The sequence below is a fragment of the Balaenoptera ricei genome, chromosome 13, assembly GCF_028023285.1.
Source record: "Balaenoptera ricei isolate mBalRic1 chromosome 13, mBalRic1.hap2, whole genome shotgun sequence".
NCBI classification, from domain to species: Eukaryota; Metazoa; Chordata; class Mammalia; order Artiodactyla; family Balaenopteridae; genus Balaenoptera; species Balaenoptera ricei.
The window spans coordinates 60,125,882-60,153,839 of NC_082651.1; the positions used below are offsets into that span (position 1 = coordinate 60,125,882).

Sequence of the window (27,958 nt, forward strand, 5' to 3'; positions counted from 1 at the left end):
GGACGCAATTCAACCCACAACATATCAAGCAGGCATTAAACTAGAGAAGCTAAGAGATTTGCTTAGGGCATTAAACAAAGCTAATAACAAAGCTAGAACTAGGAAACATATGTAACTCAGAATCCAGTGTTTCTTCCCATATACCAAGCTACTTAGAAAATCATCTTCCTGATTCCAATAGATAAAACTTTAATCCTGATTATATCTATTTGTTCACTTTATATTCTTAGCTAGATTGAGAACATATAAACACATCTTTTGAAATATTGAACTCAGACAAAAATAATGCATGAGTGTGAGTTTGCATGTGTATGTGTGAACATAAATGTGAAGGTGACAAATTGGCAGCCCATGTGCCATTTCCAAGCAGCAAAGAAGTCTGTTTTGTCCTGTACAGTTTTGTTGTTGTGGAGGTTATCATTATTTTTTTAATGATATATGATTTTATAAATCAATAGCTTTTATATAAAATTCCAGATTTCCAGGTGCTTCTGAAAAATCATATGATCTGGCAACATTGGACCCACCTGTCCGCAATCTGCTAGGGTTGGGGAGTAGATGCCCTTTTTAGAAAAGTATGCAGTTTTTATTTGGCCACAGTGCCAACCCGTTCTCATTGTTTCCCCACTTCCGTTTACCTCACTCATGTATGTCACGTGCTGGACTTGCTTAGTCATTTCCGTCTGCTCTCCTTGATTTACAGAAAATTAAATTGCCTAGTATTGTACTATAGTCTCATTCAATGGGATGTCTAGATCAAGTGCAAATAATTTAGGCTTTAATTCATCTCCATTTTACTGTTATTTTTCCTTCAGCAGGAGAAAAGCTCTTATAAGAATAAAACTCTTGTTAATTCTGCTGCACAAGTAACTTCAAAAGTCTAAGATTATTTTTTGTATAAAAAGTGTGTATTATTACTCTAATTTGTGAAATTTCAACGGGGTGTACTGAATATCTACCATTGTCTTTATTTTTAACATATTTAGCTCTCTGTGTGTGAATGATTGTATACGTGTATGATATATAATTAAATGAAAAACAATATTAAGCAGATGCAGCAGAGAAAAAATCTGGATATGAAAGGTAAACGTAAAAACCACAGGAGAAGGAGAGAGCCCTGGAAGAATAATGAGGCTTAAAACTATATATAAAAACGGGGGGAGGGGCAGTAGTTCGTGATAGGATGGGAAACAAATAAACAACACACAAACAAACAATTCACACAGGATGTGCCTTAAAAGCTAACTACAAGATATTTCAATATGCCAGCACAAAGAATTGATTCCACAGATTTCTGGGGGCAGAAATAAGCTGAAATGAAGCAAAGGTACAATAAGGCTTGAATCTCACTGGCATCTCTAACTCCAGCACAACTCTTGCTCTTCCCTCAAAAGCCACAGTAAGGGAAATTAAACTGGACTGGTTAAATTAAACAAATTGGATGCAGGGACCCAATGAAAATAAGCATAAAGCTAGATTCTGATGAATGAGAAAATTCCTTTCCTGAAGTCTAGCAGCTGGGAGTGGAAGGGATTGACTGTAAGTGGGAGTGGGGGTAGGTGTAGGGGCAATAAAGAGACAAAGTTCGGGTATAGGAGGAGAAATAAGTTCTTACAGGGGATAACAAAGACAGCCTCAAGTATGTAACTAATCAGTGAGTGAAATAACATGCCAGGCAGGGGCTTCTCACAAATTTAGTTTAGTAGCTGCTATTCTTCTTCAGAAAGATTTTTCATCATTGTGGGGTGAAGGAAGTTTGGGGGTAGGCATGACAGAAAATACACAGGTGTTAGTGGTGCCCTAGATTTAAGAACACTGCTCATCAAACACACTGCAGTGGTCCCACACTGAAACCTCTCTAGCAGGTGCATTGATTAGAACTTAACTACTATTCTCAAGTACCTATCCATGTGCTTTCTCTACCGTAGCTTGATACCTTAATAATTATCATTATTCAAATAATTTGTAGGCATTAAAAAAATCACAGTCTATCTTCTGATTACTGAAAAATTATATACTCATGTGAAAGTAGCCTAATTTTACTATGCCGAAGATTTTTTCAAGTAGTACAAAAGTATTTAACATGCTGAGTTTGCTTATTTCTCCTGAAAGTAACTTAGTAAACTTCATGAGAAATTATTGGGATTTTTCTACATGAAATTTCCAGTATGTTTGTTCCAGCCTATAGCTGAATCCAAAGACCCAGACTTATTGCATTTCCTTGCATTTAAAAATTCCTCTAGTTGCTGTGTTGAAAATGAGGTTTACATAGCAGCATTTTCAAGAACTATTCATCAACTTTTGTTGATGAGAAACTCATATCAGTTCATACAAAGGAAACCAGCTAGAGACATTTAACCACAAACCAAGTAACAAGGATTGTATATATTATTAAAAGAAATAAGTTGTAAACTAAACAATAGCATTCCAGTTATGCAACAGTGATACTGTAATTGGTTAGAGGAATTCACTATTAATCTGAAATTTAGTTGAGAATATCATGTAATCTAATCTCTCCCTAGTAATACCATATTTCAGTAGAAAAAATGGCTTCATTTTGATCACTTGAATCACAGCAAATAGAAAATCCCTCAATGATAAATCTTCTTGCTCTTTTAAATGATCTACCATCTTTAGCGGAAAAGTATTTAATACATATCACTCATATTTTCCTTCATTATTACCATGCATTTCTTCTCAATCACATATCTGTAAAGTTAAAACTCCCTTCCAAATTGATATCAGTCTTGGAATTCATGGGTATCTCAAAGCCTCCACTTTGCCTAATGTTAATTGAGAAAGTAGGTGTTTACACTGATCTCCTAATGTTAAAGCACAAGCTATGATTGCAGCAATAAACACAGAGTGTCTCTGTATTCATTTCTCAGTCAAAAAAATCTTATCATTTAGTTTCATTTATTTTTAGTGTAGAGCGAGTTTCCAAGTTAGAATGCTCATTAATATTTAATACCCTATGGAAATATATTTGTTTATGATGATCATGCATTTCCATTTTCATTGTTGCAAAATGTTTACCAGTTTATGGCATGAGATATTATTTATGTTTCCATATTTGGGTTGTCAGAAATTCTCCCAATCAGACATAATCATAAACAACCACCTTGATTTCACAATTATCTCATTTGTTCTGAGTAGTAGCAAGGGGCAGGAGTTAAAATTCTTCACACACTACTGTAGCCTAAAATTGGTAGATTCCCTAAGGTCGATTGGAGAGGAATTAATCTTAGTTTCCACTTTCTAAAAAAAAAAATACTAGATTCTTCTGACAAGTGTTAAATTGCCTCAAATTCATATCAATAGGAATCATTTCACATCTTACCCACAAACAAAAATAATGATAGTAATATTAAAAACACCTCACCGGTTTTCATTAAGATATTTCATATAGTATTTGTCATTAGGGAAAGACATTACCACATTCCAAAGTTGACTGTTTAGTTTCCTGAATTCCTCTTGATGAAACTCTTAAAAGGGGAATTAACATTTATTAGCATCTGCATTGTGCCAAGAAGTGTGCTAGGCATATTTGATCATTTGATGAGAGGCAGTGTAGCAAGGTGTTTAAGATCACAGTCTTGAGTTTGAATCCTTCCTTGCTCTTATATTGCTAGGTGTGACCTTGACTGTCTTGGTTAACCTCTCTGTGCTTCACTTTTCTCATTGGTAAAATGAGTGAAATCCTAGACTCTATTTTATAGGGTTGCTGTGAGGGATAAACTAAGTTAATGTAAGTAAAGCACTGGAGCACTGTTTCACATGGAGCCGACACTCAAAATTAGATATTGGCATTATCCTCACCAGATCTTATATAGTGAGGTGCCCTTATCCTCATTTTACTGATGAGGAAACTAGTGCTCAGAGAGTTGAAACAATTTATGTTTAGAAACAACACAGCAAGTCATACTTTAAAATAAAGAGCTTTTATCACTAAATTATGTTGTGATATTTTTTTCCATTCTAAACACATATTGATAGTTTTCCCTCTGCATATTTACTGAAATAAAGAGATCTATATCTGTCCATGTTTCTTAGACTAGATACAGTAGTTACTTTAAATCTGATAACTGCAAAGGGGATTACTGCAACATATAATCTAGTCCCTCAGTTTAGATTTTGTGTGTGTGTGTGTGTGTGTGTGTGTGTGTGAGTAAGGGGTGGGCACGGAGGACTTTTTGTTTTAAAACTTATGCATGAAGAATAAGAATTGTAACATGTCTTTGAATTAGAAAACCACAGAAGACACCCCAAGGAAAACCATGATCCAGTGGAAACGTTGTGTAGCCCAACTGAAGATAAGATCCAAATTCACAAACGTAAAGTTAAAGAAACTAAATAATTAATCAGGTCATATACACTGGTGGCAATCAATGGGTTTTAAGAGTCCAGGTAAAAGGGTTTGACTCTTAAGAGAGCCTCTACAAATTCCTGCTATCACCGTAAGATTCACTGATGAATGTACACACAGATATTAAGGGCATCATGGAACATTTCTAGATTCAATTCTTAAAAATTCACTGTCCCTTCTACTTACTTTTCAGTAAGCTTTACCTCTATAATAGACACGTGTGGGCATACCTTATATGCTATTTGCTCTAGAACCTGTTGGCAAATGGTAGGAAAATTTTTAAAAAGGCCCTGAATTAGGTAGATTATTCTTGTGGTCCAAATTCACGTAATGACTGGTTAACCTTAGATAAGGTATTTTTCTGAGACTTAGCTTTACATTATTTAAAATTTCATTTTTGTTTTTTAAAACATGTTAATGGTTATTATTTCATTACATCCCCAAAGTAATCCTGTGGAATAAGTTGGCACTCACCGGTACCCCTACTTCACAGTCAGGGAATCTGGATTTCAGAGAAGTGACTTCCATTGGGTCAAACAGAACAGAATGGGCTTGGAATTAATAGAAATAAGCTAGTATTCACTCAATTCTAAAATATTTTATGTCCATTTATTAATTTAATCTCCACAACGACAAACAGATGAATTGGGAGCTACTAATATATCCATTTAACAGATGAGGTGACTGAGGCATTGTAAGGTTAAGCATCTTACCCAAGGTCATAGCTGATAAATGGCAGAGATGAAATTCAAGCCCAGACAACCTGATTCTAGTTCCCACACATTTAATTACTTGACCACAGTGTCTTTCTGAAGCCAATAAAAATAATAAAACTTGTTCCTGTCTCCAAGTTATTTAGACTCTTTTACAAAAGTAGTGAAAGTATAAATAGGCTTATCAAAAGGAATGAGTTCTGGTTTCTTTGGCAGGAAATGAATATTGCATTTGGAATGTATCTTATTTCAGTACTCCTGAATTTGTCTAGTTTTTACAGTTTTGTTTTATAGGGCCTAGAGGCAGAAGATAGTCTTACCTTATAGCATTTGAGGCTGAAGCTATTAGGTTTGTGGTGTTGAGATAAATATGTCTGCTTTTTCTGCTCTAAAACTAACCCAGGCTAGGAATGTAATAGGGTTAGGAGTTTAAATGTCCATAGGACTCAAACTATAATTTAGCCACACACTTCAGACTTCTCTACCACCTATTCTGCAAGCTCCCTTAGATTTAACTCCTTTGTCATCAAACTCAGCAATGTCTACTAGGCATGCCCAGTGATATGGTTAGAGCCTTGCATCAAGTTTCACTTCCTCCAGGCTTTACCAAAAGGAAGGAGACAAAGGGAAGAGTTAAATAGCTACAGAAGTTGGTTCAGCTCAGGATGCCCATGGCCAGGGAAGAGCACAGATGGGTCCCTTTCACATCTTTTCGGCACAGCTTAGGCAGATCGTGAAAATCTGAAGTGATCACTCAGCCCAGGGCCACAGTAAGGGGTGGGGCAGGGACGGTGGATCTGGGGGAATGCCAGCGACTGTGTGAATCTTGCCTGTCCCTGCATTCCTCGAAGAGCTGTAGCTTTTCAAGGGTTCCAAGCAGGAGATCTAAGTGCACAAGTAAAGCCAGAGGTCATCTTAATCATCACCGACTCCTTGGCACCTTCCTTTTGGCCCTGGAACCCTCTCAGATACCCTCTCCCAATCACGACTAAACCCCGAAGAAGTGGAATCTCCACACAGCTTTCCGTGGGTCTAGCAGGGGCCTGGGCATGCTCAGTAGGCTACGTGGTTCTCTGGTTCCTCTCTCTCTCTCTCTCTCTCTCTCTCCCCCCACCCCTTCACCGCCCCGTGCGGGAGGGTGGGTGGTGACAAGTTAGAGGCACTTGCGTTAGGTCCCCGCCCCCAGGATCGGGCTCCCCCTGCAAGGGGACGAAGCAAAGGCAGAAACACACCTCGCTGCGCAGCATCCCGACCGGGAGGGGCTGCGCCCCAGGGCTGAGCCCACCAGTATCCCCGTCTGAGGACGGCCCGCCGCTCTCCATGGTACTGCGGAGAGCTCAGCTCCGCCCTTCTCTTTCGGAAGGACAGCACCCGGCGTCACGTAACCCAGCCTTCTCGGGCTCCACGACCGCCTCCTCCTTCCCAGCTCTTTCCCTCTCCTCCTCCTTCTGCTCCCCTCCTTTGCCTGTTCTCCCCTCCCGCACTCCTGGAGATAGACGCTCAAGCCTGACGCCTCTGAAAAGGCAGCAGCAGTCGCCTTATGCACAGACCTCAGGAAATTCGCTTTGACCGATGCATGCCTCAAGCTCTGGCTCGAGCTAAGGGGGAATAACCGGGCAGGTAAAGAAGCCCAATTTGTGTTGGGGGGAGGGGATGGGGCGAGGCTAGCTCGAGAAGGATATCTTTCCCCATTGTAACTGAGCCAGGATCTGCCACAAATGCACAGGGAAGGATGGGTGGTGGGAGGGTGGAGGAGTATAGATCTTGGTGGTTTTGCATGAAGCTTTTTAAATAGATGGTAAGAAGATGAGACAGTGGAACTGGGGTAGTAACTTAAAAGACTGAATGCAGTGATTTATTAGCAAAAAAAGAAAATGGGCAAGTTAGAAACCAAAGCAATAAGATACATCTATAGCTACATCTTTCTTTCCCTTCCCCATCAGCTCCATGCTGTGCCTAGCCTTAATTTGTGCAGTTGACTCCAGGCTCTAAGACACTGCACTGGTATTAGAGATGGAGCTTAGAGACTGGGCGGGAAAGCCAGGGAGAATTTTGGGTGTGCATTGGTATTGAGGGACTTTGCAAAAGCCAGGGGGAAAAGATAGGCACTTCTAAAAATTCAAAGATTTCAGGTTCTTTATTATGGTTTATTGAAAGGTGCATGGAAAGGTGTGCGTGTGTGTGGTGTGTGTTACTGTAAACATATTAAAATAAATGCAACTGCAGCCGATGACCATACTGTATCGATCCTTCCAGTGGCTTGGGAATGAATTTGATTCTAGAAATGAAAGAAAAGATTAATGAGGCTGTTAGTCTGCTTCTGAATTAGAGTGCTTCTTCCTTTGGCTGCAGTGAGGTTGTTTTCCAGATCCTTTTATTTTATCCTCTAATTTGTGAACTCACTAGGTTTTCTGGGCACCTAGAGAGAATCCTTTTCTCCATATAAATACAGATACTCTCTCTCACACAATGAGCTTCCTCTAAGAACTGGGAGAGTCAGTTGACCTCCGCTGTGGTAAGAATATATATGTTTTTCCCCTTCTCTTACATTCCATAAAAAATTGTCTAGGTATGCATCAGTGGAGGAGGGCAGGAGAGAGGTGTAAAGAAAGGTTTTGTGATCTATGTACTATAAGTTAATAAAATAATTGGCTCCAACTGACTTACAAAAAAAATGGTTTTCTAACACACGAGCTTGTGGATGGTTTCAAAGCACTACTCTTGATCTTGAAATTCCAGATTTATTTCACAATGACTGAAAATTTCAGATTTCTGAGTCCACTTAAAAAATGAAAGTATACTGAATAATATGCTATCTTAGAATGATTTTTAAGAGCACTTTTCTTTTGGCTTGGCACGGGAGTAGACGAGATATGGCTGGTGATTGCTGATGGTGTGGAATGTATCAGCCATAATAAATAAGCAACCGAGATTTTTATTTCCCTTTGCTAGTGGGCAGTGTGTGTGTGTGTGTGTGTAGTGTGTTGTGTGTGTGCTGAAAGAGAGAGAACCAGTCATCAATTTCATCTGGGGAGGAACTTGACGTGGGATCCCCTAGCTTGGTGGCTCTCAGCTGACACCTGTAGGGATTGCTCTGTACTGAAGAGAAATGCTCTCAGCTCCCTCCATGGAGAAGCAGCAGCACAATGCGGTGCCATAAATTACTGCCAGTTTCAGCTTGTAGGGAAAAAAAAGTGTTAATTGGATAGTGAGCTTCTGTGTCCAGGCAATAAATTGGTGTGTGTGCGTGTGTGTGCGTGTGTGTGCATGTGTGTGTATGTGGTGGGGGGAGATAGTGGGAAGTGGTGAGGGAGATACATGTGTTTTCTTGACATGACCAGATGACACATTTGTGATTGTTGTTTGTCAAAATGTGAGAGTAATTTTTTGGTAAAAAAATAAAAAGCCTTAAAAACAATTCACTATTTATGATTTCTATACCATTACAAGAACCTGTCAGATTAGCGTTGAATAAAGAGAGGTGATTTAATAGTACAGTGAGTAATTCAAAGATATGATTTTAAATTCAAGCATCCTGGAACCACAGCAGCTAAGGTGACACACATGCCAGCTGCTGTTTTAACCACACAAATTCTAAGAGCTGACAGCCAGAAAGGACTTGAGGAGGAGTTAAGATCACTACACGGTTAGGCAAAATATTAAATACTTCACCCATCTTTAGAGGAGTTAATATTATGGCAGCTGAGACACAAATGCCACTAAAAATAGACATCTGGCTCCAGTGGGAAGTTTTCTCCTATAACGGATTATTCCTTTAATAAAAAGGAAGAAAATACTTGGTTGAAATTTAAGAGAGATGCCCAAGAGACTATCAATATTCCTTCTCTCTCTGAGAAAAATAAAATGGTAGGAATGCTATACAAATCCATGCTGGCAGCTTCCAGTCAACATTTTGATATGCTCTGCCTGTTGTAAAATCAGCTATTAACTGAGATTTGAATAGGTTGTATTTTTATTGTCCATGTAACCAGTGCACAATACAAGCAGAAGTCCCTAACAGAGCCTTTTTTTCCCTCTCCTTCTCATATATTTTAAAAATTAAACTTTCTCAGAAATAGTAAAAGACAGCATTAACCAAATCGCTATACAAACCTGGGAGGGTTACCTATTAACAGTTATAATAAACTACAAGGGTGTAATGGCTGATTGTAAGAGTGTGATATTTAACTATTAGGAGACATTAGTTCTTACTTGTAGATCAGGACAAATAAGCTCCTTCCAATAAGGTTAACTCTGACTTCCTAACAGCACTAGTTACATACCTGGCTTCTGGGCTGAATAATGATTATATGATACTCTTACAGACTTTAGAACTTAATTTTTATTTTCATTCTCTGCAGATTTCTGGGTCCTTATAAAAAGACAAAATAAAACCAAAATGCATCACCGACACACAACCAATTGATATGCTGGCATCTTAGTGTGGCCTTGCAGAGGTGGAGAGGAAAGAAGAGGGGCTGTTGTGATTTCCACATCTAACAGCTTCTGGCTATTTCACAGCATCTGTGTTTGAACCCTACTGTTGGGGAGGGACAAAGAGAAGTAAAACCCAGCCTGTGAGGCCACCGTGTGCAAGGAATTCTGCTTTGGCTACAGTGGTACTGGAAGTCCATGATATGACAGAAGAAGCAGGCCTTTGAAGCTACTCTGGGGTTGATAAGTGGTGCCTTAAAGAGGCAAGGGGCCCCTTTCTCCCTTCTGGTTTGGGACACTACATCTGGAGGAGAAACACTTGAGGCATTACCAAGCATTCAAGGACCCTGGTTCATTGCTGGCTTCTTGTAATTGCCTGGAAAGTGTGACTCGAACTGCTTCCCTTTTGCCTGGTACCACTGATGGTACCTGGCAGATGATGGTATTTGAAGAGTGAAGCATCTGTTGACACCACCGATAAATGGATGTGTGATTTCCCTTGACTTTCTGTTGACACCTTTTCCAGAGCGTTGCTTCCAAAGTGTATCCTCCCTTTGGTCTGGAAGTTCTGTGGCTGCCCTGTACTACTGGGGTCTACGTTTTCCAGTTGGGAGGGGACTATAGGGAGAGAGGGAGGGGTTGCTGGAAGAAGAAGAAGAAAAAAAGAGCTAGATAAAGGAGGGTGCATCCCTCCCACTCCTGCCCATCCCCTTACCCGACTTATTTCCGGATCCCTATTTCTGCATCACGGTGTCCAGGACCATTTTGACCCTGTCGGCCCCGGCACCCCCCCGCCGCACCCCAGCTCCGAGCATGGGGACGGCGCTTCTCCAGCGCGGGGGCTGCTTTCTCGTGTGCCTCTCGCTGCTGCTCCTGGGCTGCTGGGCAGAGCTGGGCAGCGGGCTGGAGTTCCCGGGCGCTGAGGGCCAGTGGACGCGCTTCCCCAAGTGGAACGCCTGCTGCGAGAGCGAGATGAGCTTCCAGCTCAAGACGCGCAGCGCCCGGGGCCTAGTGCTCTACTTCGACGATGAGGGCTTCTGCGACTTCCTGGAGCTCATCCTGACGCGCGGCGGCCGCCTGCAGCTCAGCTTCTCCATCTTCTGCGCCGAGCCCGCCACGCTCCTGGCCGACACCCCGGTCAACGACGGCGCGTGGCACAGCGTGCGTATCCGACGTCAGTTCCGCAACACCACGCTCTTCATCGACCAGGTGGAGGCCAAGTGGGTGGAGGTCAAGTCCAAGCGCCGGGACATGACGGTGTTCAGCGGCCTCTTCGTCGGGGGGCTGCCCCCGGAACTGCGCGCCGCGGCGCTCAAGCTCACGCTGGCCTCCGTGCGGGAGCGAGAGCCCTTCAAAGGGTGGATTCGCGACGTGCGGGTCAACTCCTCACAGGCCCTGCCGGTGGACAGCGGCGAGGTGAAGCTGGACGACGAGCCGCCCAACAGCGGCGGCGGGAGCCCGTGCGAGGCTGGCGAGGAGGGCGAGGGCGGGGTGTGCCTCAACGGAGGCGTGTGCTCCGTAGTGGACGACCAGGCGGTGTGCGACTGCTCGCGAACCGGCTTCCGCGGCAAGGACTGCAGCCAAGGTAAGGCCGGGCGACGTCTGAGCCCCGGGGGCCTCGGCCTGGGCAGGGCGCGGGGAGGCAGGGCGAGGCAGGCCCGGGCCGGTGCATGGGGGCTTCCTTCTCTGGAGAGTGTTTCAGATAGCGTCCCGGTGAAGACCTGTTTCGGGTGTCTCTGTCTTATCACCTCTCACAGCCCCTCCCTTGGTGTCCTCGTCATGGTTGAGCAGCCGCCATTTCCAGGTTCAGTTTCTCCCGGGAGCCCGTTCTACCAACCCTATTTCCTAACAAGTGGCAGGGAGAATGCCCTCTCCTCTTCATTGCTCTGGTTCTTTGCCCAGCCGCTCCCTATCTTCATCGGGCTGGGGCGCACCTGAACGTACGCTGTGCTTTTCCTCTACCACCACTAAGTCTGTAATACACCGATTTTCCCCGTATGATGCAGATAAGCATCTAGAAGATTGGGCACACGTTTGGTGAAAAATGAAGTCAGGAGAGATTCAGCATGGTTGAACATCCCCACGTAGTTACTCGTTGGTAAAGGACAAGGGAGACAGGATTCGTAAGCACAGCTGTGCTTTTTACAAGAAAAGTGATACGTCCTGCTCCTGGTTGTGGGAAAAGGTGGTGGGGCGGGGGAGGGCTTGTGAGGATTTCCTTGATTAGAAGGAAGAGGGTTCTTGGAACTAATGTTAGTTTCTTTGGTTATGTCCAAGTCCAACATTTGTCAGTTTAATAAAATTATCTTATTTCTGTGGTTTCTTGAAATGGGAGAGAGGTCAGCTCATGTTTAGAAATGTTAGAGATTAAATAGCATATTTCTCAATTAGCAGATGACTTGGGAGGATAAATAGTACAGAAATTTAGATGTTGCTGGACTGGGAAGCTTCTTCAAGCTAATAAACAGGGGATGCAGATGAAGGATTGCAAGAGATTTTCCAAGGATATTCAGCTAATGATATTTATCTGAGTAGTGGAGGCCAAGCTGTAATTCCTGTTGTTCTTAGGGATTGAAACAGTGTGGAATTTAAAAACCTCATATCTCTGAGTTTTATTTTCTCCCCTTTATACATAAAATTCAGTCATTACTGTGTTTCTCCAATGTTGCTACACGACAGTGACCAAGGAGAAATATTGTTGTATAAACACAGGAAAGCCTATGAACAAAAACCAAGTGATATGAAAAAGAAGAAATATGGATGTATCTGTGGCTGAGATGTCAAGGTTTAAACTAGATAGCGTATGGGTCAAATCAAGGCAATCAACACACGGATAAATGGCATTTATGGCTGATTTTTTTAAAAGGTGAATTGTTAAATCTGATTTTGAAAGCTGTAGTGACAAAAGCTCTATGTATGGCTGTATTTTATTGTATAATGTCTTCTGTTTTTGTTTGTTTTTTTTTTTTTTTGCTGACACTGCTAAGGGGAACTAGCCCTTGTAAATCTTATTGGACTTGGCAGTCCTCTCTTACCTGACTTTAAGAGAAATGAAGACTTGATAAAATTTGTAATTGTTTAAACAGCAAAGGGAGTTAGGAAGAAAAAAAAATGTGGTCATTAGGAGAGTTCTGTAGCCTTCATGGGCTAATGGAAAAAAAGTAAAACGTTATTTCATTGCTTTCTGCCTTCACGAAGGTTTTTGTTTTCATGTATCTTGTTTTAAGTAATTATAGAAGACTGTGTATTCCATGGCCTATACTGCACTTCAGCTTGATCAGTAAATTTCCATGGATTTAGCATCAGGCTTTATAGTTATGTTTTCCAAAAATAAAACAGTACATGCTTTTTCTCTACCAAATCTGACTTAATTGTAAACCATGAATAAGATAGCTATATTTGATGGTTTGCTATAGTATAATTTGAAGTTGCAGACCTCTGCACTGATAAATAGAAATGAATTAAAAATGGACATTATTTTATGGGACAAATTGCTCTAAGTATCCCAGTGCCACTTTAAAATACAGAGCCAGCAATTTAACGAAGAACACATGAGATATAACTTCCTTCCTTAAATTAGGAAACAAATATGACACAATGACAGCTTGTTCTGTGTGGGAGGGTGTTTTAAATGAAAATTTTTATTTTTCTGTGCATTTTTAACGTAGGAATCCAGGGATGTGCATAATCAGGAACAGTTAAGAGTGGAGAAAGCATGGCAGAAGTAATATTTTGAAGAGAAGCAGAATTAGATAGCTCTGAAATGCATTTTGCAAGTGGATAGCTCTTTCCATGAGACGAAGAATTTGGAATTAGATATATAATTGAACACTGTAGTACTTGATGCATAAAGTAATTCAGCCCAGAAAAGAAAATCCATCAGGATAGTTCTGGAGCATTGATTCATTTTGAAAATTTGAAATGAAAACGGAGTGCAAAGATCACCACTAGTCATGAAAGGAAAACAAAAGGCTGGGTTCCTTTGATTATCACAGAAATGGGAGATGGAGTGATAAAGGCAGAGATGGTCTCCTCAGAAGGATTGGCTCCATTTTGCTTATTTTCCCTGTTTCATGTGTGTCAAGTGACTATTAAATAATTAATTGAGAATGGATACCTCTCCCAACACCAATCATGTATTGATGGCTAGGGATAGATGATTTCTATTCAGATGAAGTATAAACAAAGCCCTGCCTGTAGCCAGTATTTGCACTGATTGCCACATTAAAGAAATAATAATAATTTAAAAACAAGTAAATCCATAATCATTAGAGAAAATTTGGAAAAAAATTAACAGCAAACATTAAACAATATTCAAATTGTATCTGGTCCCAACTACAATTTCTTTTTTTTTAACTTAATGGAAAAGTCTAATATTATTTTAGTTGCCTTTGTATTCAAAATACAGTAAGAATTATTAAAAATAAAATAAGAATATTCTTTTTTTCTAGAATGTTTTTAAACAACTTATACATCTATGGATTTCTAGAATATTTTCATTTAATGAGCTCATGTTCATCCTTGCTCTATTTGTTCAGGCAGGCCTAGCAAGTTTTATTTATTTATGTATGTGGTGATGTAAAGAGAACACAAGGACGGTTATGTGTCATGATCAGGTTAGTGACAGAGGCTGGGTAAGAGCACCAACACCCTTATTCTCAAGCCCTGTATTTATCATGTCTGCTGAATAAGATTTCCAGTTTATTAGGTTTGATATTTTTTCAGATTCAGGGATTATTCAAAAGAAAAAAATATATATATATGGCTGATGGAACAGAACTAACTTATGTGTTTTAACCCTGAGAGTCAGCCTCAGACGTCACTATACAAGAATGTCATCGTTCCTGAATGATGGATGCTTATAGGGTATATAGCTTTTTCAGTGACTCATACCCATCTAAGTGCCCTGGGACCATTATTATTTAATAAGTTTCTACTTAAGGAGACTAATAATTTCCTAGCAGCTTAAAAGAATTAGTGAATTCTGTGGCTACCCAGTTAAAAATGAGAATAAAAGGCTGATCAATGAGAATTTAAGTTATATGTTTTACGATTTCCAGGTCCAGGTTTTACGCATTTTAGGGTCCCTTATATGAAAATTTCATACTAGACTCTGAGTATCAATTTTATTCCTCTATTTAAATAGCCAGAAAGACATATGGCTTATGATGGCTGATTGCTTAATATCACTAAACATGACAGTGTGGTAGATATGATTTAATAAAGCCTCTGCTTTCTATGACTTTACTAATGTGGCCAGACGGACAACCATATTCACTCACTCATTTATTCATTCATTCCTTTCTTTGTTCAACAAATATTGACTAAGTGCTTTGTATCATAGGCCCAGGCAATACAATTGTGAGTAAACTCTCACCAATAGTTCCTACCTTAATAGGAAGGTAGAAACCTCACATTTCTTTGCGGAGGCACAGTAATTAAAAAATAAATAAATGAAAACTTTAAATGATGGTATGTATTTTGAATGACAGGTACATGGTACTTTGAGAACTTTAAAATAGTGTGAACAGACCTAATCAAAAAAAATTTTTCCTTACGGGTGATATTTAAAGTAAAATCTGAGAGATGAGAAGGAATTAGCCAGGTAAAGGCAGAGGAGAAGTATTAGGTCAGAAGCCTGGTGCAGGAGATGGCATAGCACATTCAAACAACTGAGGGAAGGCCCTTGAGTATGGAGCTCTTAGAGAGAGGAGTAGGGCCAGGTCACGTAGGGCCTTCTAGCCCATGTCAAGGATTTTAATCTTTATTGTAAAAATGATGAAAAAGCAATGGAGGGAGTTTAGTGTGGAAGGTAAGGAGGAGGGTATCATTATCAAATTTACATTTCAAAAATGTCACTGACTACAGTGTAGAGACCAGATTGATAGGGGCCTAGAGAAAAAGAGAAAGTGTTATTTTCTGTCAGTCAACAACATTTGTTAAGCACACACTGTAAACTGTAGATTGAACCAGGGGAGATAGAAGAAAAGATTCTTTCTCTAAGGAAGTTAGAATCTTTGTGAGTTTGGTTATGTATAGAACTCTAAGGCCACTTGTTTGGAACGCTGTGGTTCTACTTGTAAAATGCATTATCTGAACCCTTTATGTGGATTATCATGTGGTTTCTCTCAGATATACACATCAAATCTGTAGGCTCCTGGAGCACATTGGCAGTGCTATACTTTATTATACCCCCAAGTACCTCGCTCAACATGCCTTCCTTCTGACAGTATATATTGATTGACTGATTCTAGGCTTTCAGTATTTTAACTGCTACAGTAAAGGGAAATACTACATAGATACTTATAATTTTCGTAAGGTTAAAAAATTTTAAGTAGTTACCATATAGGTAGGTACTAGACAAAAATGATTCAGAGATTTTGCCAGTTTTGTTTGAAGCCTACCATCTGAGGAAAAGATGGATCACCTGTGCTGAGAAAGCTTTGAGTGGAATGGATAAATTCATAATTTTGATTCAGATAAAATGTTCTGGGAAGCTCTTAAAGCATAACAATGATCTATCAGAATAAGCTTATCTTGATAATAAACTAATAATCAAAACTGAGTTACCACTCTAAAATGCCACAGATGAGGTGGAATGTGTTATTTTAACTATTCTGAGATGCATTTGGATTATGCAGACTGTGGGACCATGCTGCCTGGTTTAAGTGGGCACACTCAAACTTTATTCCTCAATATTGTCATCTGTGAAAATGGTATAATAATAGTACTTACTTTATAGGGCTTTTATCAAAATTAAGCAGGTGACTTCATGTAAAGCTCTTAGAATAGTGTTTGGCACATAGTAAATATTCTTAAGTATCCACTTGCTATTTTTGTTACTATTATCACCACTACCACCAGCACCACTGCTTCTACTGATACTATTTTCTTTAGGGCTACTGTCAAGCAAAATTCAAATATGGAACATTTTCCAAAAGTTTCAGCTTATAAAGAAAAGCAAAGAGTAAACACATTGAGCCTCTATTTCTGTTTTACACAGCTGTGCTCTAATGTTAACCATGTCTGGTTGTGATTCAAAATATTTAAAACATCATATTCTACTTGAGAATTTTTATTATGATTAAGTGAGCCTTTAACACAAACGCATTTGTAAAAACTGTCACTTTCCATATAAACTAATACCTTTATCCATCCCAATCCTATACTTAGTGATTTTTACTATATTTATCCTAATGTATAGGTATAGATATCTAATGGATCTATCCTATTTATATTTTGTCTTTGAGGCTTTTTGATAAGTTAAAGTTATTTACATGTATGTTGCAGAGAAGCTAGGTAATATACTTGAGCTTTAAAAAGCTCAAGAAAGATTCTTATAGTTATAAACAGATTATATTTTTAGTGTAAAATCATATATGCTAGTAACATCATGTTCCAGTTTTGGATAGCATTAAATGAAATGTGATAATTAAATGATTATTTAAGGAATCCCTGATTGACTGCAAAAAGGACAGGTACTATATAATATTTCTGTTATTCTTAGCTGCATTCTGAGTATTAGAACCCTGAGCCACACTGGTTTCTGAAAACAGGAACCACATTCCATATCCCTTTCTCAGTAAGCAGTTGGTGGCTACACCGTTCGTAGGGTTAACTCCTATAAATATACACTGAAAATTAGGCCTTATTAAGATACTCAGGTTTTGTTTTATTATGGAGATAATAAACCTATTATTAGAAGTTGTTACGCAAACTGTACTTTCAAAAAATTGCACAAGTATATTTGAAATAATTCAGAATAAATCATTTTTGCATTCCAAAAGATTTTAGTTCATTATGCATCACAGTATTATGCAAAACTCTTATACTTTTTCCTTGTGTACTTCTCTATAATTTTATGGCTCAGTCCCTTTCTATTAACTTGGAAGTGCAGGAATAGGTAGGTGTGTGTGGTCCTTGCTGAGTAGTAAGTCTTAAAATGTCTGAATTAAGTTTTGGGGAAAAAAAGGTTTTTTTTGTTACTTGCTTTAGAGCGCTTCAGAAATTGCACGGCTTTTTGGTTTTCTCTCTTAAGCATGGAGTCCATGAATTTCCACTTGAATATGCGAATGGGTACAATGCTCTCTCAGATTCTTTTCCTACAATGTTATTGTTTCCACAATGTGTGTAAACAGAATGTGGCATGGGGTCTGAAGAACTAAATTCCAGGTGTGGCATTGTCTCTAAGTTGCTGTTAAAAGTAGAGTAAGGCTGCTAATGTCCTAATTTCAATTTCCAAGATTGCAAATTGAGAAACACCTAATCAGACTACTCCTGATTGTGAACCCCTGCTAACCTACCTCAAAGAGTGTTTGTGAGTAGCTGATACAGGTAAACTCTCAGAAAAACTTGAAAATTTAGAAGAAATATCTAATGGCAGCAGCATAGTGGCTCTAGGATTTGTGAATGTTAATAGTGAAAATGTTAAACTTGTTTCTGTAAATCTACTTTGAGGTCATTTTAGGCGAATTTTAGATCATTTACACTCAATGGTAGGTGTAAGATTTGGTGGAGTTCTCTTAGTATCTATTGACACATTAATATAGACAAGCTGAATAAAGAGGGCAGTGGTCCCCTTGTTCCTCCTGTGTAAAATCTAAACAAATGAAATTAGTAATTTAAGGTAGCAACTGTATGAGTACGTATTGCATGATTCCATTTATGTGAAGTTCGAAACAGACACAACTAATCTATGGTGATAGAGGTCAGAATAGAAGTTACCTTTTAGTAGTGTTGATTGGAAGAGGACACAGTGGAGGCTTTGGCATGATCTGGGTGTGGTTACATGGGCATATATATTTGTAAAGATGCATGTATTACACACTTAAGATTTATGTACTTTACTGTATATAAGCTCTACCTGAAAAAAAAAAATCCTTCAGATTATGAAAGGAATGTTGCTCAATGAATACTAATGCACTGAATACATATAAAAAATTACTTACAAGAGGGTCCTTAATTTAAATCCATATTTACAAATCTTAGCAAAAGAGTCAAATATTTGTAACATAAATCCAATGACCATTCCAGGGAGCAAGTGTATTTATATATGAATACATCTAAGAGAAAGAAGAGAGAGTATTGTTTTAAATACCTTACAACCTTTGAACTTGTTTCCAATTTCTTGTGCTTTTATAATGGAGATAAAACATAGGTTCTTATTTTACATTTGCATCTGTTGAGTGAAAGTCTTACCAATACATTCAAGCAATGTATGTTTTCTAATTAGAACAACTCAACTGCTGGTATTTTAGGTAATTAGTAATCAGTAAGTTGTAAAAGCTCAAATATTTGAATGAGTGATTGGATATTGGGAAAAAAATCACTAGCCCAACTATACTGTCTAAATCTACAAATATACATGATTTCTCCCCCAAAATATTAGGCATCAAATTGTTTCAAAAGATGCACTAGGCGCCCCTACTTTAATGGTGCCATAAGCACTTCTTGAATGTGAATACAATTTAACATCATTCTGTTTAGAATCACATTTATTATACTTACTATTTAGTGTTTACTGAGTGAAAGGCATTGTACAGTATACTTTATCTGTTTTACCTCATTTATTCCTGCAACATCGTACTTGATAGGTTTTATAAAATTCCCATTTTACAAATGTTAAAACTATGTATGTATTAGAAAAGCTAACTTGCCAAAAGTTCCATAGCTCAATGGCAGAGATGAAATTTGAGCCCAGGTGTGTCTGTTGCCCCAGCAGGCAACTCTGTCCATTATATGACAAAACCTGTGTGTTTTAACAGACAGATAATGGCTGCTGAAAATGTATTCACTAGTTGTTAACTTGGTGCTAATTTGAATGGCCGATTTATAATAAAGCCTTCAGAATTGAGGATTGTGGCAGACCCTTACATTTAGTGCCATTTCCTAATGTCATGATAGTAAAGAAATGGATTAGCTTGTCAGGATTCATCACACTTTGTTTCTATAATGCTTGCTCATTTGCTTCTTTTGTTGGCCTTCTATTCATATTATGCTTAATAGGTTGATTGTACTCTAATGTAACCAGAAGTAAAGCCCCAGTATATTGCATCTAAAGAATATTACAACTAATTCTTGATCTTTTGAATGAAAATACTTAATTTTCAAAAAGCAAGCAACACAATTCTCATCTATTTCAGATTCTAGGAGATAAAATTATTGAAAATATCAAAAGTCCATGGTGATTCAGCACAAATGTAAAGACCTAGGCCGGTTCCCTAAGTAGGCCCTTCGTGAGAGTTGCTGAGTCAGAACATGGTTCTGCTGAAGATATAGATGATGGTACACTGGGCACTTACTTGAAATTACATAATGAGAAAATAGTGTCTCTTTTTGCACAAGTGAGTTTGGCTTCCCAACGCATTGCCTAAAATTGAACTTGGGAGTAGTTCTTAGAGTTAGAAAGATATATTCTCTATGCTATTTCTGGTATATATGAGAAACTATTATTGGAAAGAAGTGGGAGGAAAGTAAGACTGACCTGGTAAGATGAAGTGCTGATCTGGACTCTTGTCTAGTTACTTGTGCTCAAAACTATCTGGACTGTAATTAGAAATACATTGATGCCACATTATGGGAACAAGTGCTACTTCAAATAGCATTTTCTCCGGTTGGTTCCCAGGAGGGATCTGGTGGCCTAAAAGCTACAAGAGGTGCTGCCAAGAAGAACAGTTGCCTCACTAGCATCCTAACACCAGGAGGGGCTTTCTGTGTTTAGTTATAGACATAATGAATTCTGTGTGGATGGCAATCCACAACGGAAGCAGCACTGATCACAGCTTAGGAGTTACTGTGGTTTGTGACCTAACAATACCTGTCCTTGTGTGTGGAACCAGCTAAGCTTAGGTGTTACTCAGTCACTGCTGGATTCAGCAGAATGAACCGCCCCAGTCCAGCAGAGGCAAGGAAATTAAAGACTCAGGTTTTTCTTCTAAGTAATGATGTCTCTCTATAATTAAGCATGCCTGGAGTCTCCTTAGGGAAGTAGCTGGCGTGGCAGCATATAACTATAGCTGCCGTATGGAAGATACCACCTTCCAGCTTAAGCTCTTCGTCTTGAGTGCAAAATTGATTTTTTTCTGCAAATAATGTAGTTATTTATTTAAAATTACTATGTGTGATGTTTAAGGTACTAAATGTTTAATTTATCCAGTTGAAAACATTGTAAAAATAGGAAGCTATATATTGCATTTCATGACCCAAATGCACAATTACAAGTGCAGGAGGATACATTTATGAACCCCTATTTTAAAAATTGGACCAACTTTCTGTGAAGTAAAGTATTGAGATATTTTAAAATAATGAGACATTTGTTTTTGATACATAAATGTATGTCTGTGTATATGCATATAAACAGAGATATACACAAAAATATGACGTGTACAAGAAAATTACATAATGTAAGCAAAGAAGGATATTATTTAAAAGTCTTAGAAATCATATTAAAATCCTCAAAAATATATATCGGTTAAACACATCATTAAAATGTCTTTATGATTTAAAATAGTCTATATATGTATTTTTTCTATACAAGACCTTAGAAACCGAAAAAAATTTATCTTTTTTTTTTTTTAATTTTTTTTTTATTGTATTTTTGGCCGTGTTGGGTCTTCGTTGCTGCGCTCTGGCTTTCTCTAGTTGTGGCGAGCGGGGGCTACTCTTCGTTGCGGTGCGCCAGCTTCTCATTGCTGTGGCTTTTCGTTGCGGAGCACAGGATCTAGGCGCACGGGCTTCAGTAGTTGCAGCACGCAGGCTCAGTAGTTGTGGCTCACGGGCTCTAGAGCTCAGGTTCAGTAGTTGTGGTGCACAGGCTTAGTTGCTCCGTGTCATGTGGGATCTTCCCGAACCAGGGCTCGAACCCGTGTCCCCTGCATTGGCAGGCGGATTCTCAACCACTGTGCCACCAGGGAAGCCCCAAAATTTATCCTTAAAGTATGAAAAATGACTTTCTGTGATCAGGCATAGTGTTAAGAGATTTTGAGGTTTTTGCGAAGTAGCATTTTCATACTATTGATTAACAACATCCCAACTGTTCCTGGGGGTTGTATGAAAGACTAAATGTATTGTCTTGCTCTAAGATTTCTCTGACAGTTACCAAGAGTAATTTACTTTGATGAAACTCTATTATTATAAAATAATAATAGTTATTATTTAACTATCTATTGGAATGAGCCACAATTATGTTCAAAAAGGTGAAAAAAGTTAAGCTAATATTAATAATGACTTCTTTAAAACTTTCATACATAAGAAAACCAGGAGGTTAAACTTACTGAGCTCCCAGTGAGTTCAGTATAAGCTAAGACCACCACAGGAATATTTTGAAACCGCCAGCCAGTTTTTTAAAAAGTCAGTAATAGCCCCCAAACCTCTTTTACCAGAGTAGGTAGGGAATCTATACACAATTTTGTTTTTAATATTTAAATGAGGCATTTATAAGTTTCAGAACATGCCTCATTGGTCAGTTTCTTTCATTGTATGGGAATTTTTTTGATATCTGCATCATTAATTCTCTCTTCCTCTGGCCTTTTACACCTTTGTTCAGATTAGAATAGTAGAGTTAAAACAATATGACTTTCTTCTACTACAATTTATATATTTTTTGACTCAAATAACATTTAAAGTTTTTTTTTCTTGAATTTTATCCACTGTTTATTCTTCTTCAGCTCTCTACCTTGATTTCCTTCATCAAAGTACAGGCAGAGGTAGAGCTTCGTGAATTAGAATAATTCTTCATCTGGGGATGGTGCTCCTCTCTGACTGTTAGCAAGAGCTGTCCCCTTTCCCAGAGGTCACTGGAAATAAAGAAAAATGATGGGTGCCTCTCCCTCCCCCAGACTCAGGACATTATTCATCCTGGACAAAGTCCCTGTTTGCATGACACAGAAAATGTGTTTCATCCTAAAACAGAGGCAATATAGATTTGGATTGGGGCCAAATATATAATCTTGGCGTGTCTTCTGCCCGTAAGAGATGAAGGGTGGAAGGGTGATGAGGCCTCAGGGAAGCTGTGAAGCTTGGGATGTGTGATAATTGAGAAAATGAGACGGAAGACTGAGAAAGAGGAACAGGAGATAGGAAAAAAGATGATGGGGGAAAAAGGAGTGTTGGAGAAAAAGGTTAATTGAGAGAGAGTGGAGAACTTACAGAATTTAAACAACCAGAACATTGAGAGCTGGTGACTTAAAATACAAAAAATCGCGCATCTGATTAGTGGAGGAGAGAACAAGAATATACATTTCTTGACTTCTAGTCCTGGGATTGAGCTGAAGGCAAGCAGAGGGGGAAGAAAAAGACAAGGATAAACATATTATTGTCTACAATTCAGTCATAGAAACTATAATCATTCCTTGTCTTTGGCAATGTGTCATTGGGCTTTCTCCTACTAATACCAATAAGAACAACAACAATAGCAAAATTGTACATAACTCATACTCTGTGTCAGACACTATTTTAAGTTCTTTACTCATATTAATTCATTTAATCGTCCCCACAAACCTATAAGGTAGGTGCTATTTTCTCCATTTTAAAGATGTGAAAACTGAGGCGCACTAGGAATTTGCAAAGCTAGTATTCTAACCAAGGCTGCATGACTCCTAAGGCCATGCCCTGAACTTGTAATTCCTTCTTTTTTAATATTAAAATAGTGACTGTGTATCCTCTATACACTGTTTCACGTGTAAGAATCTCCCCTGTGTTTAAAAGATGCCTGTATAAGCTAATACAATTTCATATTTATTTTTCTCCCCTTCTCTTAGTATTCCATTTAAGTGTTTAATAACTTTTTCTGGGCAGAATTTCTTCCTTAAATTTAATAAAAATCCTTTCTCTGCTGACATTAATTTATTCTTGTTACGTCCTCAGTGCAAATAAAATTCATATAGTCAGTATCCCCTTGACTTATCTTAATCTGCCTAAGAGAAAGAGTACTGTTTTCACTGAACTAAAACATTTCAGATCTCCCTTCTGTGAAACTGGTCTGACATTCAGCCTCCTTCTCCTGGTAACTGCCTGCTTTATTTATTTTACTCACTATTACTCCAATTCACTAATACTCTTCCAAAGGTTAGTTCCCAAAATGTATTGCAATCCGCTTGATATGTTCGTTAGCATTGTTGCACTTTCATGGGCTCCCTAACCGTTCCTCTCCCTTCTGTCTGACTTGCTAATTTCCTTTTATACCTTGGAAATGGCATTGGCAAGGGCTTCATAAAATCCTTGGTAGGTTGTTGTTACCTGGTGGTTAAAAAAAAAGGTCTCTGTCATTAGTGTCTCTAGATCAGGCAGTCCAGGATTGTGTAAAGGGAAGAGTCTTGATAGCATTGCATTTTTAAGCCAGAAAAGTAGGCCAGAAAAATATGAGCTGACCAACAGAAAAAAGAATTTGGACTAAGAAAAATGAGCAGTGGTAGCCTGGTCCACAGAGCGCTAACTAATGGAAATGGATTTGAGCAAGATTGTGTTGATGTAGGCCCAAGGAAAGAGTAAGCAACATTTGCTTGTAATTCTAGTATAAATGTGAGAACAGGCCAGCGGAAGTGGTGGGCAAGTATCTATTCCTGGAAATCCTTAACAATAGCTTAGACAGACAACTGCTGCTCTTAAATTGTTTAAGATGTCCCTTCTTCTGATCAGAGGCCTGGACTAAATGACCTTCAAAATACATTTTCAGTTCATAGTTATGTAAATAATTGTACTTTTGGGAAAACTTTTAACATACGAATCTTCCAAGTATGAGATAGAAATAGCCCAAGACAACACTCACCCCTAAAAAAAGCTCCCCCAAACTACCCCTGACAAAAAAAGAAAAAAAAAAAAAAAACAGAAAATCTATTTTAAGAGTGTCTGAAGTTAAAATTCACAGATTCGTTTGAGTAAAATATGGCACCAACTGCTACAGAGCATGAATTACTTCCCCAGTTGCCTTAACTTGCTGTGCTGCATACAGGTGTCCCTGGAATCCACTCTGGGCGGGCTCTCTGCCCATATGCTTCTGTTTGCCCTGAGCCAACTGCCCTTGTTGTCCTCTTTACCCAGTGGATTGCCCCAGTTTCATGTTTCCTTCAACGTGGTTGAGCTCGAGTTACAGCTACTGCCTGTATCTCAGCTCACCTTGTACTTGTTCATGCTGCCATCTCCAGGGTATCCTCCTGGTACTGAATCCACATCCAGCAGGTGTGATATTTCTGCCCTGCCACCTCACTGCAGCACATTCGAGTGGTATCACTCCCATATCAAGCCTTTTATATTCTGGGTCATTGCTCTTCCTCTGAGAAATACAGCTTTGGATAAAAGGGGTTTTAGCACTGGTGTGAATTCTTCCTGGAGAAGGATGAGATGAAAGGGCGAAAAATAGTTTTTGAGTTAAAAACAAAACAAAGAAAATAAAACCAAAGCAACAACCATTCACAGCATTAAGAACACTTTTTTACGGGTACTCTGTAATGTCCATGGTTTCTTAGTACAGCCAGTTACACAAGCCAGAAATCTAGCTTTATCTTTGACCCCTATGTTTTTGTCCGTTCGTGAATTCATTCATAATTGCAAAACCACTTACTAAGAAGCTGTCCTACACAAGACGAGATGTTAGCTCTTAACATCTCAGAGGTGTTAGTTCACCTTTGTGTTCTCAGCAATTTTGAAGTTAGGCAGCACAAATGAAAAGTGTTGAGACCTAAATACAAGTATAAAAATATCAGGGATCAAAAATGTGAATAAATCTCACTATTAATCGTAGTATATGAAGATCTATAATAGGGTACACATGTATGCCATTAGTGATATTATTAATGATATCCTCAGTTGTAAAAATGAGCCTTTTTGAAAAATGCAGAATGCCTATGAACAGTGAGAAACATAAATCCTTTTAAAAATTGCACTTAATGGATTGTTTCACACTCTCAATTAAGTCACCATAATTTCAAATTACTCTAATCACTAGATTCTTTCCTATTAAAAGGAAACAGTTTGTAGTAAGTCTTTAGAAAGTTATAGAGGATGTGTAGAAAAAGCACTGGATTAATGAATACTGAGTTTGTTTTTTCCTTGTTTGACGACAAGGAAAACCAGGAAACTTGACTTTTTTTTTTTTTTTTTTTGGTGAGACACTGTGTTTGGTCAGCACTGGTCTAAGGATTGAAAGGGGGAACAAGTCATGTTCTAGTGGAGTAGGCTGGCAGATACATGCATAAATGTTTTCAATATAATGCATTAAATACTGTCACAGAGATGAATATTTAGTGCTACTAGAAGTCAGAAAATAAAGGGATTAATCATGTACCTTCAGTGACTAAGTTCACTTGATTCATAAATATATTGTCACTGATACACATTACCTATTGTCTGTAATGGTGAAATCAAGTAAATGGAATCAACTCAAGTATTAAGTAATTGGCTAAATAAACCATGGTAGACCCATATATAGCACCTCACAATATAACATGAATGAGGTGTATCTATTTAAATGGGAATGAAAGCATGTTAAAAATATTTTGTTTAGTAAACATAATCAAATTGCAAATACATGTATGTACATACACACACATACATATATACACAAAAATATGATTGTATGTATACTTATTTATGTAAAAAATGTAAATAATTTATAAAGATCAGGTGTTAAGAGGGAGTAAAGAAAATCTATTTAAATTGTTTGCAAGGTAAATATGTTTGCAAGTACAAGACCAGATTAATAAAAGAAGTTGGTGACTCCATATTGAGGGATTTTCAATCAGATTTTGAAATGTCAAACTAATAGTCCATTTCAGAAGATCAGACTCTTATATGACTTTCCAAGGATTTGTATTATCATTCTAGGTTGAACATTCTGTTATAGAAATAAAAACAGAATGTTCATATTGTCAGAACAGAATATGGCACTAATCTCACAGGATATATTCTGAAAGAATATCATGAAATAGAGAATTATAGAATTTAAATGCTGTGTAATTCCAAGGATTATTTTTCTTTTAACTTAGACCCATTTGTCAGGTTGAACGGTAATTCTCCTGGTAATTAACAAAGGGATCCTGATAAAGTGCAGGGACTGGGAGCAGATGTAATATTTCTGTTCAGCAGAGTGATTTCTGTTAATGTCCCATTTACGACATCTTCCCCTGTTCTCACACATCTCCAATACCAAATTGGAGAGATGGCTGAATAGGCCAGTGCTGTGTCTCAGATTGGTTTCAGAGTCACGTGTATTACCATTCTTCCTAATGGAAATCCTAGAAACTTCTGAGAAGTTCCAAATGACTGGCAAGGCTTTCCTGCTTAACTTCATACACATGTATGTTATCAATAATTACTTAGTTGACTCTTTTAATTTGTCCAAATTTGTGCAGGCATAATGGAAACTGACAATGCAATTTTCCATTGAAAATTGTAAATGGGTGACTAAGCTGAGTAATTCACCTCCTTCCCGTTCCTTTTGTACAGATATCTTATGCTACACCAGGATGGCTATACTTTGAAAATAGCTCATCTATATTCATTCACCCATGCATATAAATTGATTTGCATGCTCGTTTTGCGGTTTCCAAATATGCATTTGTTGCATAAAGTTTTTCATATCTAACCCAAAATGGCTCTTTTACCTCTTCCTCAAAAATTTAACTGGTGTGAGCCAACCACACATGAAATTCACATACTTGCAGGACTAGATTTCTATAGAAAATGCTAAAAGCTGGAGAGGGAAGGCTTAGATCTTGCCATTGGCCATAATTTCTAACTAGGATCTTGCTTTTATGGGTCAGATCCTTGAAATTACTCAGGGCAAGATTGAAATTAAGTGACAAGAATTTATTCAGACTATCCAGATTATTTACCAACTCATGATTTTTATGAGAACTAAAGGTATTCAGTAGAATAATTAGTTTATGGGTTGTGTCTTTTGCTTTTCCACAAATTAGCTATACCTTATTGGACCTTGGTTTCCTTAACTGTGTATGTATGATTTTTCCAGTTTAAAAAAAAAAATATAGACACACCAAAGTTAAATCAATAATGTGATTTACCCCAGCAAATAATACTAATATTATCCCTAAATTAAAGGCAGTCTCTTGAAAAATATAAGTATCTTTGTACAAGCTTAAAAAAAAAGTCTAACAAAATGTTTTGTGGCTATGACCATTTATAAATAGAAAATATTTTAAGTTAGGAAATTATCATTATGTTGATGGCTTTTGGTATTTACTGAGAATCTTTTATACATAATTAAAATTATATATTATGTGAAGTAAAATTAATAGTATGTTTTTAAAATGCCCTGAGTAGTAATGTGCAGAAGAAGGAAGGGATTGATGTTTACTGATTGTCTACTACATACTGGTATTATCAGTTTTATATGTTATCTCATTTAATTCTTACCACCACAAACCAGATTTGTTTAACTATCTTCATTTTACGTTTAGGAAAACTAAGGTGCAGAGAATCTGTATAGTAA

At 38.1% G+C, this 27,958-nt stretch overlaps 1 protein-coding gene across 18 annotated transcripts in view; it reads left to right on the top strand.

Moving 5' to 3' along the window:
• The first annotated feature begins 10,311 nt into the window (after positions 1-10,311).
• Positions 10,312-27,958, top strand: part of NRXN1 (neurexin 1) — a 1,117,469-nt gene continuing 1,099,822 nt past the window's right edge. For 17 of the 18 annotated variants that reach the window (XM_059942803.1, XM_059942804.1, XM_059942810.1 and 14 more), the window contains exon 1: positions 10,327-11,098. In XM_059942803.1, coding sequence (XP_059798786.1) covers positions 10,327-11,098 — 772 coding nt within the window. Of the gene's footprint in view, positions 11,099-27,958 lie in introns of all 18 variants that reach the window. The other variant, XM_059942818.1, reaches the window with a different exon arrangement.